The 17,439-nt window shown below is 46.0% G+C and overlaps 1 protein-coding gene across 1 annotated transcript in view; it reads left to right on the top strand.

Moving 5' to 3' along the window:
* RSU1 (Ras suppressor protein 1) overlaps positions 1-17,439 on the top strand; it is a 115,504-nt gene that overhangs the window by 40,658 nt on the left and 57,407 nt on the right. The window contains exon 8 of the mRNA XM_049777811.1: positions 16,535-16,667. Coding sequence (XP_049633768.1) covers positions 16,535-16,667 — 133 coding nt within the window. The remainder of the gene's footprint in view (positions 1-16,534; positions 16,668-17,439) is intronic.

Raw genomic sequence — 17,439 nt, 5'->3', positions numbered from 1 at the left:
TGTTCCTAGGACAGTGGGCCAGACAATTCAGTTTATTCTTTTCATTCATGCTTCTAATTGATATTCCAGAGTTCTGGCTCACTTTTTTTTTCTTTTTATAATTATACTCTGGGATTTTATTCACAGGGCCTGAAGATATAGAACCGTCAGATTTTTCTCTTGCCAGAGTCTCAGTAGACCTGTAGTATAAATTGATTGTCCAGACAGTGGAATAAATATGTATATATTGTTCAGTGCATTTTTCTCCTGGTCCTGACATGGAACTGACTCATACATGACCTGTCAGTGGACTGACCTCTGATCTGTTACCCTTGGTAATGGTGGGGTACCTGCAGTGTGCATGGATTGTCCTAGACTTCTGGGATATATCTCCCATGTTGGAATGTCTCATGTCTTTGGTTTAATCTGTTTTCCTGGGGTGTAAGTGACTGGTAGTATTGTGTAACTTCTGAAGTCTGCAAGTAATTGGGTCTACATACATTACGAAGTGGCCACTGAGAAAAGTCTTGCTAACACCCACTGCCCTGTAGCAGTGTTTGCTTCTTTTGCTTCACTTACTGTAGTAGAGAACCTAGGGTATAGTTAGGTGGTAGATCCGTTGCTTTGCATGTCTAAAATGCTACTGGGCTCAGTCCCTGGTGCTACTCCAAAACTCACTAATAGAGTAACATCTTTTCAAGTGGTGGGGATTAGGCCACTTCCAGCTATGCTCAGGGATCATCAGCTCTTGCTGATGCTCAGGGAACCACATGTGGTGCTGGGGACTGAACCTAGGTTGATTACTTGCAAGGCAAGTGCCTTATTTGCTCTAATATTGCTCCAGCCCCCAGGCTTATGAGTTTCTTTTCATAACTTTATATTTCAGTGCCTTAGTGATCAGTTTCTGTAAAGGCGTAAAATTGAAGCCAGGTGGATACTAATGATACTAATTGCTACCATTTATGAGTGCTCAATTGTTTGAAATATTTCGTCCTAAGTCAAGTGTTGTTAAAAGACCCATGATTGAAGACCCATTTCACAGATGACGCCCTGAAGCAGAGAGAAGGCAGTTTGCCAAGTCATGTGGCTAGAAATTGCATCAGTCTGATATCCTGTTCTTGGCCAGTGGTTAGGAATCTGTTAGCAATTTGCCTAGAACCAGCCTTCTGTGAAGGTACCTGGAGAAACCTAGAAGGAGCCATCAGCTCTGTATACTGAGGGTCGGCAGATTCTGGCAGAGCCTGTAAAATAGATTTTACACCAACTCTCAAGGAAAAACAGGTGGACGGCACCAGAGTGGGGAGGTTGAGGACCTGGTGATGAAGGCGCATTTTCCAGCCCTCCATGAGGGTCCATCTGACATTATCCCACCCTAGAGCTCGCCATCGCTGTCTTAATGGGGTCACACTGTTGCTGCAAAGTCCTTCCTGTGGATTACAGGTTTGGAACTTAAATATATATGAGAGGAGCAAGAGGGATATGAGTCACCACCCCACAGGGCGTGGCTCTCTAATGATGTTCCCTTTGGCAGGATCCTTTGTTTTCTCTGGCTCCCCCCACCCCCAGTCCTCTACATGGTCCTCTTCCCTCCCATCCCCAGAGATAGGGGTCCAGGCTGCTGGTAGGGGATGAGCCGATGGATTCACCAATCCCAATGGGGAGACAGCGGGTGGTCCGCCTGTCTCCTGCCTCCTACGATGAGATCGTGAGGAGCAGCTTTGGACACGGTAGCTTTGAAGTAGGAGGCTCAGTGACGTGCTTTTAAGCTGCTTCTGCTGGGAAGTGGGTTCCGGGAATGTCTCACATCATGCCCCCTACCTGAGTAATCCACCGAAGACGTCGGGGCCAGAAATGCCACCCAAATGCCAGCCCCCCCCCCCAGATGGTTTTAGAACCTGCGGTGTGCTCCGAGGCTTGGCTTCTCTCTTTTCTTGTCATTTGGAAACATCACTTTGGTCCCCCCTTCTCGAAGAGGGAGCTCTAACTTCGTCCTTTCTCGGATCTCCCCAGGTGGGGGGTTAAATTAATCCAGCTTTTCATGTAGTTTCCAGCGATTTCTTTCTTTTATTTTTTTACTTGCAGTTGGGGACAGAGGATCCCCTCACTCTCCTCTTCCTTCTCTTCCTCCTCCTCCTCTTCTTCCTCTTCCTTCTCATCTTCCTCAGCCTCCTTCTCCTGCTCCCCCCCACCCCAGCTTTCCTCCACTGCCTGGCAAGAGTGCGGTTGCCTTGGTTCCTGCTCCTGAGAGCTGTCTGAGCGGGATCGGAGTGTTTAAATAGCACGGCTTGTCAGCTAAAAGTAGAAGTCATTAGCACGACAGCGTTGGCTCTAGCATCTCGAAGCCCCATTTGGAGACGCTTCTTATTTTTATCACTTCACTGTCACTGTTTACTCATTTCACCGCTGGCAGTTTCGGGAGCCCAGTTCACAGGATGGAGTCTGGAGTGAAGAAACGGCACCAAGTTCTGGGAAAGTGTCTCCCAATATTAGAGGCCAGAGTGGGAGGTAGACGTGCAGGGCGAGGGTCTGAGCCAGACCTTTGTTTGCTCTGGGACATACAAACTGTACTTTTGGCCCCTCTGGGGTTTGGCTTGACTGGGAGCTCTGGGGGTGCTTATGGTCATCACCCCCCCCACACACACACACATACACACATACTTGAACAATATTCCATTGGCTCTACAGACTATAAAATGCACAATACTCCAGAGTCTTTTGGTGAATGGAAGGTAACAGAAAATGCCTGTTGGTCTCCAGGTAGGGCTTGGCCAGTGGGTTTGGCATAAATGCTGATTGAGAGGGTTTGCAGAGTTGGAATCCCTGATCTCCCATCTGACCATCTGCTCCATTTAGGCATGAGATGCAGCCAGATGGATGGTCCTCTAACTGCTGCCCCCCTCAAGAGGGTGTATGGCTGGATGCTGACCACACCTGAGCAATTTACTTGTTACTTCTCTTTCATATATATCTATATGTAGATATATATAGATGTAGATATAGATAGATATATCGTATCTTCTTATCCTTATCCTATTTTCTCCTCTCTCTCCCCACCTCTCCATGAAAGGGCAGGTACCACAGAGAAGAGGCTCGTTGGTAACATCAAGCTTACCATCCCTCCTTCCCATGTGGGGTCCTGCTTTTGTCATTGAGGATCTCACTGTCCCTGGAACCATGGGGGCCCTGCACCCCTGGGGACAGATCCAAGATGCTGGATTTGCATTTCAGGCACATTAATTTTTATCTCCCCTCCCATTTGGTTGGCTTAAATAGGATGATGGACATTCTAAATGAGTAAATTTGGAAAGAAATTTAGAGAGAGTCCAGCCAGTAGGGTACTTACCTTGCATGTCGTCAACCCAGGTTTGATCCCTAGAACCCAATATGTTCCCCAATTGCTGGGAGGGATCCTTGAGTGCACAGCCAGGAGTAAGCACTGATCTTTGCCAGGTATGCTCATTCGCTGCCCCAGACAAATAGAAACCAAATAAATATGAAAAAGTGATTGTGTGTTGCTTTTTACCAAATGTATTATTTTAAAGAACTAAAGCCTTAGGAAAGCCAAAGACAATTCTCTCCATTCCCACCACCTGCAAGTCACATTTCTTGTGCTCTGGTGACTGGTTTTTAAATGGTCTTTGGCAAGAAAAGGCAAGTTCGCTTATTGACATTAAGATATTAAAAAATGTAATGTTTGAAAATAATGAAATGAAAAAGTTAACCAAAGTTAGCTGCTTGAGCCCAAGTAATAAAATAGCAAGATATTAATTTCTGAAAGATCACTCTTTTTTTTTTTTTAATTTTGGTTTTATCAGCTTCTAATGCTGTGAAATGTCAGCCTGCAGATCTAAGCATCAGACACCCCAAAGATGAACTAGAAACCCAACAGTCTTGGGGCTCCCCAAGTACAACGTTTCCCCCATGAAACCTTAGGCCTCACTCTCTGCCCCAGGGTAGCTGCTGACTCAGTGTCACAATGTCTCATGCCGTGGTTTCGCAGCTTCTGAATTTTGTGTAGTTGGAGCCATTCGGGATATACTCTGGCCTTTTCCAGAGTATATTCCCATGATGTGCATTATCTGTGTACCAGCCATTTCTCACTGAGCTACATGTTAGTTTGGGCACAGTCTACTGCTTTTCAGACATTCCCCATCAGAGCCAGCAGTACATCCAGAGACTTCCTTGCTGCCTGTGATACCCGTCTCTTCTCTATGTCCCCTCCCATGCCCCTTAGGACTGGAGTCCACCCCTCCCATTTCTCTTGTTTGCCCTGGAGCACAGTGTCTCTGTGCTCCTTTTTTTCCCAGCAGACTTTGATGTTAAACTCATTGAACCAAAGACTCAGTTGTTGGAGCTTTCTACATGGCCTGTTAGCCCTCTGAGGATCTGTGTACATGTGCCTATGTACGTGATCTATGACTATAATCTAAGACTACATTGCCCAAACATGGCGACTGCTTGTCATAGTTTTTGATAGGAAGTGGTGAGTTTTTATGTGTTCCATTTAAGGAATTATTCTCTGCCTTCTCCCAGGAGACTTCAAGGAACAGGATTCAGAAAATGCTCGTTATCTGTTTCATTTCCCTGGGGATCTCTGAGAGTATATCAAGCCTAGGGGAAAAAAGGCCAAGGATTGGGCCAGAGAGAGAGCATAGCGGTAGGGCATTTGCATTGTAAGCAGCCGATCCAGGATGGACAGTGGTTCAAATCCTGGCATCCCAAATGGTCCCCTGTGTCTTCCAGGAGTGATTTCCGAGAGTAGAAGTAGGAGTAACTCCTGAACGCAGCTGGGTGTGACCCAAAAACAAAAAACAAAAAACAAAAAGCCAAGGTTGAGAATGCAGGGTGTTCACCTGGGTCCCAATTTCCCCTTTCTTCCACTTTTGCCCTTTCAGGTTTGCCTTCGCTTCACTACCTTGCATTGAACTCAACCCCACCCTCAGCCATTTGCAGTCCTGTTTCCTCTGTCTTGCGTTTTCCTCCACACCTGTCATTCTTCTTGAAACTTCCTATTCTTCTCCGAAGCCAGTGATCTCAGAAGAAGGCTTTAACTAGAGGGGGTAGATTACAGTGTGAGGCCAGCTTTATGCTCCTTTATAGGTTTTTAATATGAGGGAATGGAGAATTATTGTACACTGTCTTCCACTTTAAGCTTAATATTATCATTTATCATCAGAAAGCATCTGAAAGCTGCCATTGGTTATCAGCTCCCATGCTTCATGGGACTGCAGTGAGATCCTTGCCTTCTATGCTGTGTCATTTGGAGCCAACCTGACAGCTCTTCTAGACCCCCCAAGATAAAGTCAAGACTTTCCAGGGCAGGAGCGCATTTCTAAGATTGAAAGGTACAGCAGTGTCTCTTGAGTAATTCTGTCAAGTCACAGGCAAGAAGGTACTTAAAGGGGCTACTGTTAGTCAGGAGAATGGTGACCTGAGTGTCCAAGTGATAGGTTCCATTTTCAACCCTCTGGTATGGTGGGTGGCATCAAGCACCTGAGGAGAGGGTCGTCCTGTCTGCAGTCATGTGCCATTCTCACATGTGCCATTCCAGGTCCTAAACCACACGCTGTTCTATATGGAGACAGAGGAGTCTGGGCATACGAATAACCACACTCTTAGGAAACTCAGGTCCTCTCACTGTAGTGGGAGATGGTCTGGAATATTCTCTTAATATTTGGTGGTCCCCATTATCCAGTGTCCTCTGCTGTGACCATGAATTGGGGCAGGGACTGACCCCTGTCTACACCCAAGATTTCAGCTCTGATGCACTATGGACAGTTTTCCAGGATATGTGTTTGCACCTTGCAAAGTGTGTGTATGTATGTATATATGTGTATATGTATATATTATTGCAATGTTATGTACAGATGTGCATGTGGATATGTGTGAGTATGCATGTATGTTTACTTGTGTGTGTGTGTGTGTGTGTGTGTGTGTGTGTGTGCATGCTCATGTGTGCAATCACGCCCAAGTGCATGGACTGCATTCAGTGGGCACTGAAAAGGAGCTTTTTTTCCTTCCCTCTGTGACTCAGCACAAGTGTCCATTTGAAGATGGCTCCGTGACTCCATGCATTGAGTTTGGGGCAGACTCAGAGCTGAGTCAGGCTCTGTTCACAGCTTGACTGGATTTTAGGAGAAAATGGCCCACAAGGGGCTGAGGTGGGGCCCTTCTAATCCGTGAAATTCCCTTCTCCACAGCACAGAGACTAAAACTGGTAAAATCTCAGCATTCCAGGTCCTCAGCTAGCTGCCACCATGTTCATAGAGAGGGACTCTGAAAGGAGGTGGAATGACAGTAGGATCCTAACCGTGACTTTTGTTCAGTCTGGCTAGAGGAGGTTGCACAAAAGGTCTGGGGATCGCCATACCCAGGGGACCCTTTGCGGTGCTGGGGGCAACTCTCAGATCCCCATCCTGTGTGTCCTGAGTCTTTTATGGCCCAAGGCCTCTGTTCCTTTCAGTTTGGGATAATTATGCTTCCTTCCCGTGCTGGATGGAGATAGTGTTTCTATCTATGTACAATGAGCATAGTGGTGATTGCCCCTGTTGATGTTCTCTGCTCTAGCACATAGTTTTTCCCCATTTCTTAGGCCTTAAAATAGGAGTGTGTCTGTGGGGGTGTAGCCTATGTACCCTGCTTTTGTTTCATTGCATTTTAACTCCCGATTTGTTACAGTTGAATCTCATCAAAAGGCATTATTAAGTAGATGGTTAATAACTGACCTAAAAGACCTTAAGGCATTTATCTGAGGACTGTTCAGAAATTCACAGTTCACTACAATTAAGTTCCTTTTGTTGTCCTTTCTATATTTTTTTTTCCTGTGGACCTAGCATTTGTGCCACTCACAGCGGTTAATTATCTGAGTGCATTTTTTATAGGACACAAGCTTCACACTTTCACCTCCTTTAGCCTCTGTGGAGCGTGGAACTCAGGGCCCTGAAGTAATAAAAATATAAGCTCTTGAGCACACGACAAAGCTGAAACGAGCCCTTTTTACATAGAACGTCACATTAGGGTCTGTGTGGTAGCTTGAGCCCTTACTTAACCTTTAATAAAATTGGATTCAAGGGTACTTATATTTAAATAAAATCATAAAGTTACTTTTGCCTCATGCCTCCCCATGCCAGGCCGTGTATCATTCCAGCTGCATTTATAAGCCAGCACTCGGGTTTTTAGCAGCTGACTGTGAGGACAGGTATGGAGGGGTTGGGTGGGTTATTAAGATGATTTTTATTAAAGTACCATCATCTTCTCTGTGTTGATTGAACTGTCTGTTTAGTTGCTCTTTTCTCTGAAATGAAACAAGACATCTGTTTCTTTTTTGACCATAACTTGGGTCCTGGAATTGTTTCCAAATCTGGGCATCTTCGAGATTCCGTGCCCTGAGCCCCTCACACCTGCCCAAATTCCTTTCACTTCTGGGTTCTGCTAAGGAGCCAAGATCTTGCTCATTGACCCTTATTCCAAGAAGGTCACACTTGCTCCTGCTGGTCTGTGGGGAGGTTCCAAGAGCTGTTGCCAGGGCAGAAGGGATAGCACAGCGAGGAGGGCATTTGCTTTGCATGTGGCTGACCTGGAATCAATGTCCAGCATCCTATAGGTCCTCCAAACCTGCCAAAAGTAACCCCTGAGTCCAGCTGCCAGGTATGACCCCCCCCAAAAAAAAACCCAAACAAGCAAAAAAAAAAAACAAAACAAAAACAAACCACTTAAAATAAAACACCAAAAAAACAAGTGATGTTGCCAATGTCTAGTGTGGAAAGTGGGGGGTAGGAGGTCTCCCATCTTCTGGTGGCAGGTGCAGGCATCTTCATTTGATGCCACTAGAGTATATATCTTGGGGTCAAGGGTACAGGAGATGGGATTCAGGGGTCACTAGTGATGTTCAGAGATCACATGCCATCTAACGGCTCAAAAATAAGCCACATGCAAGACAAGCATCTTAATCCCTGGATTGTTGATCTGATTTCCAGCCCCTATTTAAAACTGAGATGTGTGAGTTTTGGCTGCTTCCTGCAGTAGCGCAGAAGTTTGCATACAGGAGGCCAGAGCAATAGCACCGTGGGTAGGGTGTTTGCCTTGCACATGGCTGACCTAGGTTCTATCTCTGGCATTCTATATGGTCCCCTGAGCATAACTAGGAGTAATTTCCTGAGTACAGATCCAGGAGTAACCCCTGAACACTGCCGGAAGTGCCCAGAAACAAACAAAAATACAGACAAAAATGAAGACATTCCACCCCAGCAACTGCCCATGGCCCATACCCCAGCAGGTCAGGATATACTTTCTCAGTGAGGACATGCTCAGTGAGAAACCTCTCCTGGGTGGCTCCCAGCTCCTGAACCACATTCTTTTAGGTCACAGAAAGGGGAGCAAGTGATATTTCTGGGCCAGCTCTTAGCCTGTGGCACACAGTGGTCTGTCACACGGGCGGTGGCATTTCAGTCAAGTGAAGGTGTGTTCGTGAGGTGGTCCGCAAAAAGACAGGAGGCAAGATTTGGGGCACCAGCCTTTCTTGCTGTTGAATGGGGTTATGAGGAAATAAGGAGACAATCAGACTGCAGGAAGAAGGATGGTGTGGGCCAGGCTGGCTACCGTGATAGTGTCTTTCTAGACTCTCTGTAGGGGGCTGTATGCTCCATGGTGCCTGTCTGCTGAACTCAAGTCCTGCCTGAGACCAGTGATGTGGGTTATATGTCTGTGGGGCTTTTTGCAAGCAAGACACTATATCAGTGCTTGCATTCTGGAAAACAGTGGTGGGCTTAGCTCCTCTTGGCTGATGAAGAAATTAAGGTCCATCGTCCCAAGACATGTATTTTCCCAGACCCTGTCACTGACCTGGCCCATGAATGAGCAGTTCATGAGGCCCAGAGACTGGCTATCTCTGCCTGACTCACCTATGCACATGGATGGGAAAATTTAGGGTTACTGTCTACAATTGAAGAATAATTGAGATATCCTACCTGAATGCATAAATTTTGTATTTACAGAATTTACTTTTGTTTCAGTTTTTATTTAAATCATTGTGCTTTCCAAAGTTATTTATAGTTGGGTTTTAGACATATATTTCCAGGACCAATTGTACCACCAGAATCAACCTCCTTCCACCAATGTCCCCCAAGTCCGTTCCATTGCCACCACTACCTGCCCCCGTCTATCATCCTAACAGGCCTGTTTTTAGTTTTAATTGCCAAAAGTTTGGATCTCATGATTTTATTGTTGTTGATTCTGTGCCTTGGATATTTAGTTCTATCCTTTGTTAACACCACTAATGAATGAATGCATGGATTCTTTCTTGAACAGCCCAAGAAAGGGACCTGCTTTTAAAATGCAAGATCTGGGCCAGAGAAATAGGACAATGAGGAGTGCACGGGACCAACCAGGTTTGACCCTCGGCATCTCCTGGCATCACTGCCAGGAGTGATTCCGGAGCTCAGATCAAGGAGTAAGCCCTAATCAATGCCAGGTTTGACTCCTGAGTCCCCCAAAGCAAATAATAGCAACCAAGTAGAACTGCTTTAGGGATATACTTTGCTGGTATCCTAGATTTGTTTCTGGTTAATCATATCTGTAGGTATCTGAGAGGCTTTTCTAGGATCCTGTCACCCTAGAACATAGAGGCAAGAAAAGGAGCATCAGGGAAAATGATCTAACGCGATTTTTCTTCATTGGTTAAAAAGGTTTCTAGACTCATTTTCACCAGCCTCAGCATAAATCAAGATGCCGCACCATTATGATTGGGGCCAATGGCAGGGTGTCTTGTTTTGTTTTACTTATTTATTTTTCATCTCTCTTATTCCAGTGGCACATTTCCTAGGGCACTCTTCAAAAGAGTGCAGATTATTTAAGTATATATCATAACATTATACATGTTAAGTGAATAAAATGCCTCCCTGAAAAAACTGTGTCGCCAGAATGGCCAGGCAGACAATTGTCAGAGCGACAGTGTGGCCTTGAATTCTTCGCAGAATAAATGAGTGTGGCCTGACAGTAGCCACCTGGCCTACCCTGACCGCATTGATGATGAACCGAAATAAAAAGGCCACTTCAGAGCCCACTTCCCCGCAGTTCGGGCTCAGAGACCCGCACTTAATCTCGGCTATGAGCTGTGGGCAAAGGATCATGTGGCTGCCAACAAGTTGTGCTTTTTTGTTCTAATTAGTGCTCCACATGCATTTGTGATTTTCTTTCAGGCAATTTTCTTGCAATGCACTTTTTTCTCCCAATAACCAAAGCAGTCTGTTCTTGTAATAACCTGAACTCTCCAGTTGAGGGAATTACCATATTTCTCGTACCATAAGACGCACCTTTTTTCCAAAAAAGTGCATCTTATGAAGCAAATGCTGCCTAAAGCTGAAGTCTGAGTGCAGGGGAAGAGAGCATCTAAAAACTCTTGTGCGTCTTATGGTCGGGTGTATCTTATAGAGCGAAAAATACGGTGATCATTTTGCCTTTTCTTTCCCAGGGCTGGAGCTATAGGATATTGGGGAGGAAGGGTGTTTGCCTTTCATGTGGCCAACATGGATTGTATCTCTGCCATCCCTACCAGGAGTGATCCCTGAGCACAGAACCAGGAGTTAGCCCTAAGCACGGCCAGGTGTGGCCAAAATAAAAGTATAAATAAACAAACGAACAACACACTTTTATCTCTCCTTCTTGAAAAAAAGAAACCAAGATTAACATGTCCCTGTATGTCCTTCTCCTTCTGTGTTGTTTTTTTTTTTATTTAACCAACTTTATTACATACATGATTGTGGTTGGGTTTCAGTCATGTAAAGAACACCACCCATCACCAGTGCAACATTCCCATCACCAGTGTCTCAAATCTCCCTCCTCCTCACCCAACCCCCGCCTGTACTCTAGACAGGCTTTCTATTTCCCTCGTACATTCTCATTTTTACATCAAGATTTCCTTATGCAGGACTAGAGTGGTAGTACAGTGGTAGGATGTTTGCAGCTTCAATCCCTGGCATCCCATATGGTCCCCCAAGCCAGGGGCGATTTCTGAGCACAGAGGGAAGGAGTGATCCCCGAGTGCCGCAGGTGTGGCCCCAAATCAAAAAACAAACAGATTTCCTAATGCTCCTATCTAGGAATTCTTCTGTCCATTGGGTTGTGTAATGTGTGTGTTGGTTTTTTCTTTCTTTTTTTAAATCAGAATAACTTAGTAGCCTCATTCTTTCTTTGTTCTTTGTTTCAATCATATCAATGATATTGGCAATGTCCTTCAGGATCAGTCATGGCACACCCGTCCCCTCCAATAACTGCATATTTTGGATAGTCTGGCAGGTTTTCTTTTGGCCTTTCCCTGGAGCCGGTATTGAATCTGCCGGTTGTCTACTGTAGCTTGATTTCCACGGGCATTTACTGTGACCGTGAATGCCCATCCACATCCCGTGGTGTGTCTTTGGAAATGCCATCCTGGGGAAATAGAGCAACACCCATCTTCAGATGTGAACTGTCCTCACACTCAGCTATGGCCAGTGGCACAGCAGCCTTCTCACTGCCCATAGACCAGGAATTGATCTGTGACCTCTGCTCTTTGAACCCGCCACAAGAAGAGCTTGCCTTTTGTGATGGGGCTGTTTCTGGGGAGCTTCTGCCTGTATATTCCCTGCAGGCCTAGCCCCTGTCTGTCAGCTGTCATCCTTAGGGCCCTTGAGAGGGAACCAGAGGACAGGGTTGGCCCAGTATGCTAATGGCAGGCCAGGCCTTCACTGGCTTGCTGTTTTCATTCAGGCATTCTGAGACCTTAGATTTCTGTGAGTGAGCGAGCCTCCTCCAACAGTGCTCATTTAAAAAAGCACTTTGGACATGGAGGGGGGAATAATGAGATTTGGAGGAAGAGTACATGCCTGGGTCTAGCAAGATCCTGGTTTCCCTCCCCCCCCCCCCCCCAGCATATCATTGAATGCAGTGAAAAGCGCTCAGTGGCATATTAAAATGAAGGAGGGAGGGAGGCTTGGCGGTTCTGGTGACGTGAAAAATTGGTCCCGACCCCCCTTTCTCCCACCCCTTGATGGCTTAACGTGTGACAAATCAGGCTACTGGCCACATGTTCCAGGGTTTTGAGGGCTGGCGAAGAATTCTTAACTGTGCGATTATGAAAGCAAACCCATTTCCACACAGGGCCACGAGCCTGTTTATTAATGGGACCGCGTCTGCCCCTGGCTTTCTATCACATTTATAACCAGCTGCGAGAATGCTTGTTCTGCATGATTTAATGTTTACAAAAAAAATTACGGTCGTGAGCTCCAGCAACCCCCCAACCTCTATGCAAGGGGCTCGGAAGAAGCGCTGGTGGTCCTTTTGCAGGTAATAAAATGGAAAATCCAATTTGCAATTGCGGAATCAGCTGTGAGTGATAGATGGTCTTGGTAGCAGAGCCAGGCAGTGCGTGGCCGCTAATCACCGAGCTGCCTGGCCTCCCCTGTGGCCCGGCCGGGCCTTGGCGCTGCAGAGCGCTTCTGCGTGTATCTGTGTGCGGGAGTCAGCCAGCGTGTCGGGAGCTGCACCGCTTTCTAGCTTATTAGATCCTCGTTGTCACAGTGCTTAATCCTGCTGCTGCCTCATCCTTGTTAGAGCACCCCCCAACGTGCCACTCAGCCTCCTAATAAAGGAGCTGGGCCAAGGCCCCTAACTTGGGGCACTGAAGCATGCAGCAGTTAGGGTGACGGACTCCTGACATCCGGCAGGCCAGACATGCTCTGCGTGCGGTGACTTCAGAGGGTTCCCACTGTAGTTCGGTCCTGCAGATGCCCAGCTGATAAACCCTCTTTGGAAATCACTGTGTCCTAGGGACCCCAGGAAGCTGGGCATGACTGACTGAATGCCAGAGCATTCCTTAGGGTTCCTGCAGCACGAATAGGGTGCTGGAGGGAGGGCGATGGAGTAGACACACCCACTCTGTCCAGTCCCATCTTGCAAGCAAACCAGACTTAGTTGGGCCAATGTGTTTTCCGTTTGTTTCCACTGAAAAAAAAAATTTTTTTTTAATTTTTTGTTTGGGGGACCACACCTGGCAGCGCTCGGAAGTTTCTGGCTCTGCGTTTAGAAATCACTCCTGGCAGGCTCAGAGGAACAATATGGGATGTGAGGGATCAAACCCAGGTTTGTCCTGGGTCGGCCACATGCAAGGCCACTGTGCTATCGCTCCGGCTTCTCCACTGGAAATTTCTTTCCCTCCTTGACAGCTGCCTTTGAACCGTCCTACCAAAGTGCTCCATTTGGAGAGCCAATCTCAGGCCAGAGAGAGATCTTTGTGAGCAGGGCATTTCCCAGGAACCTGTCTGAGCTGGGCACCTCTTAAGGTCCTCCATGCACTGCCAGGGATAAACTCTGAGCCTCCCTTCTCCAGCCATAACCCCCAACCCCCCAAAAATCAGCCAGTAAGTGACAGCGTACCTGATTCTAGTTTACTTCAATCATCTGTTTCCCCAGCTTCTGCCCACCACTGGAATAGAAAAGGCTGATTCTTTCCCTTAGGTTCCCTGCTTTGGAGGGTGTCTGTGAAACTTATACACACAGCTTAGATTAATGCAATGGGGAGGGGTGGAACACGCATTCTACCCACCTCCCCCACCTTCTGCCCTGCCACACACCATGAGTTTGAAGGGTGATAAATGGAAACAGTCCTCAAGAGCCCATTCACTGGCCGGGTCCCCCAATTTCCAGACAGGAGTGCTGGGCGCCATCTCCCCAAAGGGAAGCGTGTTTAGCTGGCCTCTCCAGCTTTTCCTTTGCTCCACTTAGCAGAGGCATCATTAGCAAGCCCAGTCTCTGTCTTCACTGACAGCAGGAAAATGGGGATGTGGTGGGGGGCTGACAGGTCTTGGGGGTGGGGGGTGGAAGGAGGAGGCTGCAAAACAAAAGACTGTAGATGGGAGGGAAGTTGGTGGTGGGAGCATGTCTGGATGGAAGAGGACAGTGATGGGGTTGGAAGCTAGTATGTCTGAAGCTCAGTCACAGATGACTTTGTAAATCTTGTTGCCTCAATTAAAAATTTTTTTTAAAAATGCCAAGAAGACTAGCCTGAGTGATATTTGTTCCCAGCGGAAGTGAGAAACCCCTACTCCATGTGAGGATGAAGCCAGAATCTGAGAGGGCCAGTGATAGCCCTAGTGGCCAGTCCTGTCCTCAAAGGCTCATCCAGCTGTACAGCATTTGGATTTTCCTTTGTGGAGACTTTTTTTTTTTTTTTTTTTTTGCCCCTAATGCCTAGTTCAGAGCAGTGGAGCAGCCAGGGACCACATGGTTCTCCCGAGGGCCTACCCAGATAGTCCAAAGAGCACATATAAGTCCAAGGAGACCACAGAAACCATGCATGAAACTATGGGTCCATTTGGTAGGAGAAGGGGGATGTGCCACAGGAATGAGCCAAAGTCAGAAAAAAAGGCCAAGACAAACTGATTTAGAGAGTAAAGTGTATTCATCTCCCCCAGTGACTCAATATCTGTCTAATGACATTTCATCACTAAGATGAGGAAATTGACAGTATTGACCATTTCAGAGAGATAAAGTCTCTGCTTTCTCTCTGGATTCAGCACTTAACAGTTCCAAGGAGGAGCAGCTTAAAGACCATGATGAATGGCTTGTGCAGAATATTTGGTGATATTTGTTTTCTTTCAAAGATTGGCCGCTTTGGTATTGGTCTTTTTTTTTTTCTTTCCCCAGCTTTTGAATAGTTGCAAGTTCTCGATCTTTTTTTTTTTTTTTCTTTCCCCAGCTTTTGAATAGTTGCAAGTTCTCAAAGATAATCCAAAGGTCCCTGTTGAGTTTGGAGAAGAAATGGGTACATAATCGTCCCTGCAAATGTGTCTCCAATGGCTTTCATTACAAAAGCCAGTGTCAGTTTGTGGCCCCAAACCACCCCCAAATAGACAAAACAGTAAAGTATACCAATGGGGGGTGGGGCAGGGAGATACCAACTATTCATAGATGGTCCAAAAACGCTGTACTTCCTTGTGGTTTGCCCTGCAACCTTCATGGACTCATCTTTGGTCAAGGTTGACCTGGAAGGCCAGACCATCAGCAGATATTGCAAAAACAGAACCAGCCTTGGGGTTGCATATGGACTCTTGTTTTAAGAGGAAGAGGTTCCTATTGTGTCTTCAGTACTGCCTGGGGACCACGTGATTTTTGGGGATCCAATCTGGGCCCTTTGTTCACCAGAACTGAGGCTCCAGTCCTGTAAGCCACCCTGAATTGCCAAGGCTTTGTTTCAATCCCCACTCTGCACTGTGCCTTCCCTAGCCCTTCTGTTTCTTTACCTACAGAGTGATCTTAAAGACTGACCTTAGTGCTGGCTAGTGAATCACCCGGAGAGGAGATATGCTTTAAAAAAAAATTAGCTGATAAGAGCTCATGAGAATTTCCGTCATTACTGTGTTAATGAGATTTGTTTAGTGCCAACACGGGGCTCTGTATAGGGCACCTGAGGAATCATTTTTCTTGTACCGTATTCTTATCTTCCTTCACTCATTTTCAGCTTTGGGCTGATGAACAATATGGGGGGTGGATCAGATCAGGTTTAGATCAGGCTTGGGGCGGCATTAAGGAACATTGGTCCAGGGTGGAATTTCAGGAGCTGTTGAATTTATCGATGCTTTTCATCTTCTCCTTTTAATCCCTGTAGAATACCTAGGGAGAAGAAAAAAACAAAGCATGAAAGTATATTTTGCAAGAATAACTCTGAATGTTCTCCCTTCCTTCCTTCCTTCCTTCCTTCCTTCCTTCCATTCCTTCCCTTCCTTCCTTCCTTCCTCCTTCCTTCCTTCTTCCCTTCCCTTCCTTCCCATATTCCCTTTCCTTCTCCTTCCTTCCATTCTTCCTTCTTTCTTCCTTCCTCCTTTCTTTCTTCCTTCCTCTCATCCTTCCTCCTTTCCTTTCCTTCTTCCTTTTCTCCTTTCCTCCTTTCTGCTTTCCTACCCATCCTCTTCGCCTTCTTTCTTCCTCCTTCCTTCCTCCTTCCTTCCTTCCATCCTTCCTTCCTACCTTCCTACCTCCTGCCTTCCTTCTTCTTTCTCCTTCCCTTCCTTCATTCCTTCCTTCCTTCCTTTCATTCTTTTTCTTCTTTCTTTCTTTCTTTCTTTCTTTCTTTCTTTCTTTCCTTCTTCTTTCTTCTTTCTTATCTTTCTTTCTTCTCTTTCTTTCTTTTCTTTCCTTTCCTTCCTTCCTTCCTTCCTTCCTTCTTCCTTCCTTCCTTCCTTTCCTTCCTTCCTTCCTTCTTCCTTCCTTCCTTCCTTCCTTCCTTCCTTCTTTCTTTCTTTCTTTCTTTCTTTCTTTCTTTCTTTCTTTCTTTCTTTCTTCCTCTTCCTTCCTTCCTTCCCTCCCTCCTTTTCTTCCTTCCCTTTCTTTCCTTCCCCTTTCTTCCTTTGTTGGCTCTTAATTTCCTGGCTAGAGTATCAGTAGCATTGCTTATATACCAATAGGGTAAGAACTCTTTAAAAGTCACATCAGGCACCCTAACAGTTTAGCAGGATTTCTTAAACCTGATTTGTCTGGGGGGAGAATGAAATGATTTTCACCCTCACCGCTTCCACTCTCTTTTCAGGAAACTTGGATTTAACTGGCCAGAAGCAGGTCTTCAAAGCAGAGAACAACCCCTGGGTCACCCCTATTGCTGACCAGTTCCAGCTCGGCGTGTCCCACGTTTTTGAGTACATCCGATCAGAGACATATAAATAGTAAGTTGACTTCGGGTTCCCAGAATAGAAGGTGGTTGGTTTTGCCATTTGTAATGATGCCATTTCCCCAAAACTGACAGGCACGACATGGGAAATGTACTCATAGCACCTTGAAATGTTCTGTTATTGTCTCCCTAGATTAAAGACTATTTTTGATGTTTTCAAGAGGAATTAGTGCCTCAATTTGTTCAGAATGTTTTTAAAGGGCTTAAAATTAGCCAATTGTTGATGGTACCGAAGGCATTTACCAGGCACATGAAGATGGCAACTTGGTTTTTCTGTCCCTCAAATACAGAGAAACACGGATGTGAGCATCACAATTACCATCTAACTGTTTATTTGTAAAACCAGAGAGAGTCCTAGTGAAGGATCTTTCCTCTCAGGGGAAGCTTTTTTTTTTTTTTTTTGTGGGGGGTAAGCCTGTTGTGGTGGACAGATTCCCAACCGATTCCCTTTATCACCTGTTTTATGGGCTGTTGGATTTCCCTTCCTGGCCACCCACTTCTTCCACCCCAAATGAAACCATCATTTGCTGCAGTGTCATCTTTAATGACCCCTTAATACCAAAATCCAATCACCCCTAGTTCAAAGCAAAACAGACTTGAAAAAAAAAATATCCAGAGGAGCCAGAGACCCAGGCCAAACTTAGGGAGATTAAACAAAACCCCACTAGCACCCATTAGAATTACGTGGTAGGCTCTAAAAGTTTCGTAGTTAGGAGTTTTCTGGGTGTTAGAAAATTGTGTCCCTCTACACAGTCTGTACTGGGGTC

This window comes from Suncus etruscus, chromosome 7 (assembly GCF_024139225.1).
Source record: "Suncus etruscus isolate mSunEtr1 chromosome 7, mSunEtr1.pri.cur, whole genome shotgun sequence".
NCBI classification, from domain to species: domain Eukaryota; kingdom Metazoa; phylum Chordata; class Mammalia; order Eulipotyphla; family Soricidae; genus Suncus; species Suncus etruscus.
Note: the sequence above shows the minus strand (reverse complement) of the source record. Positions and strands in the feature narration are given on the sequence as shown.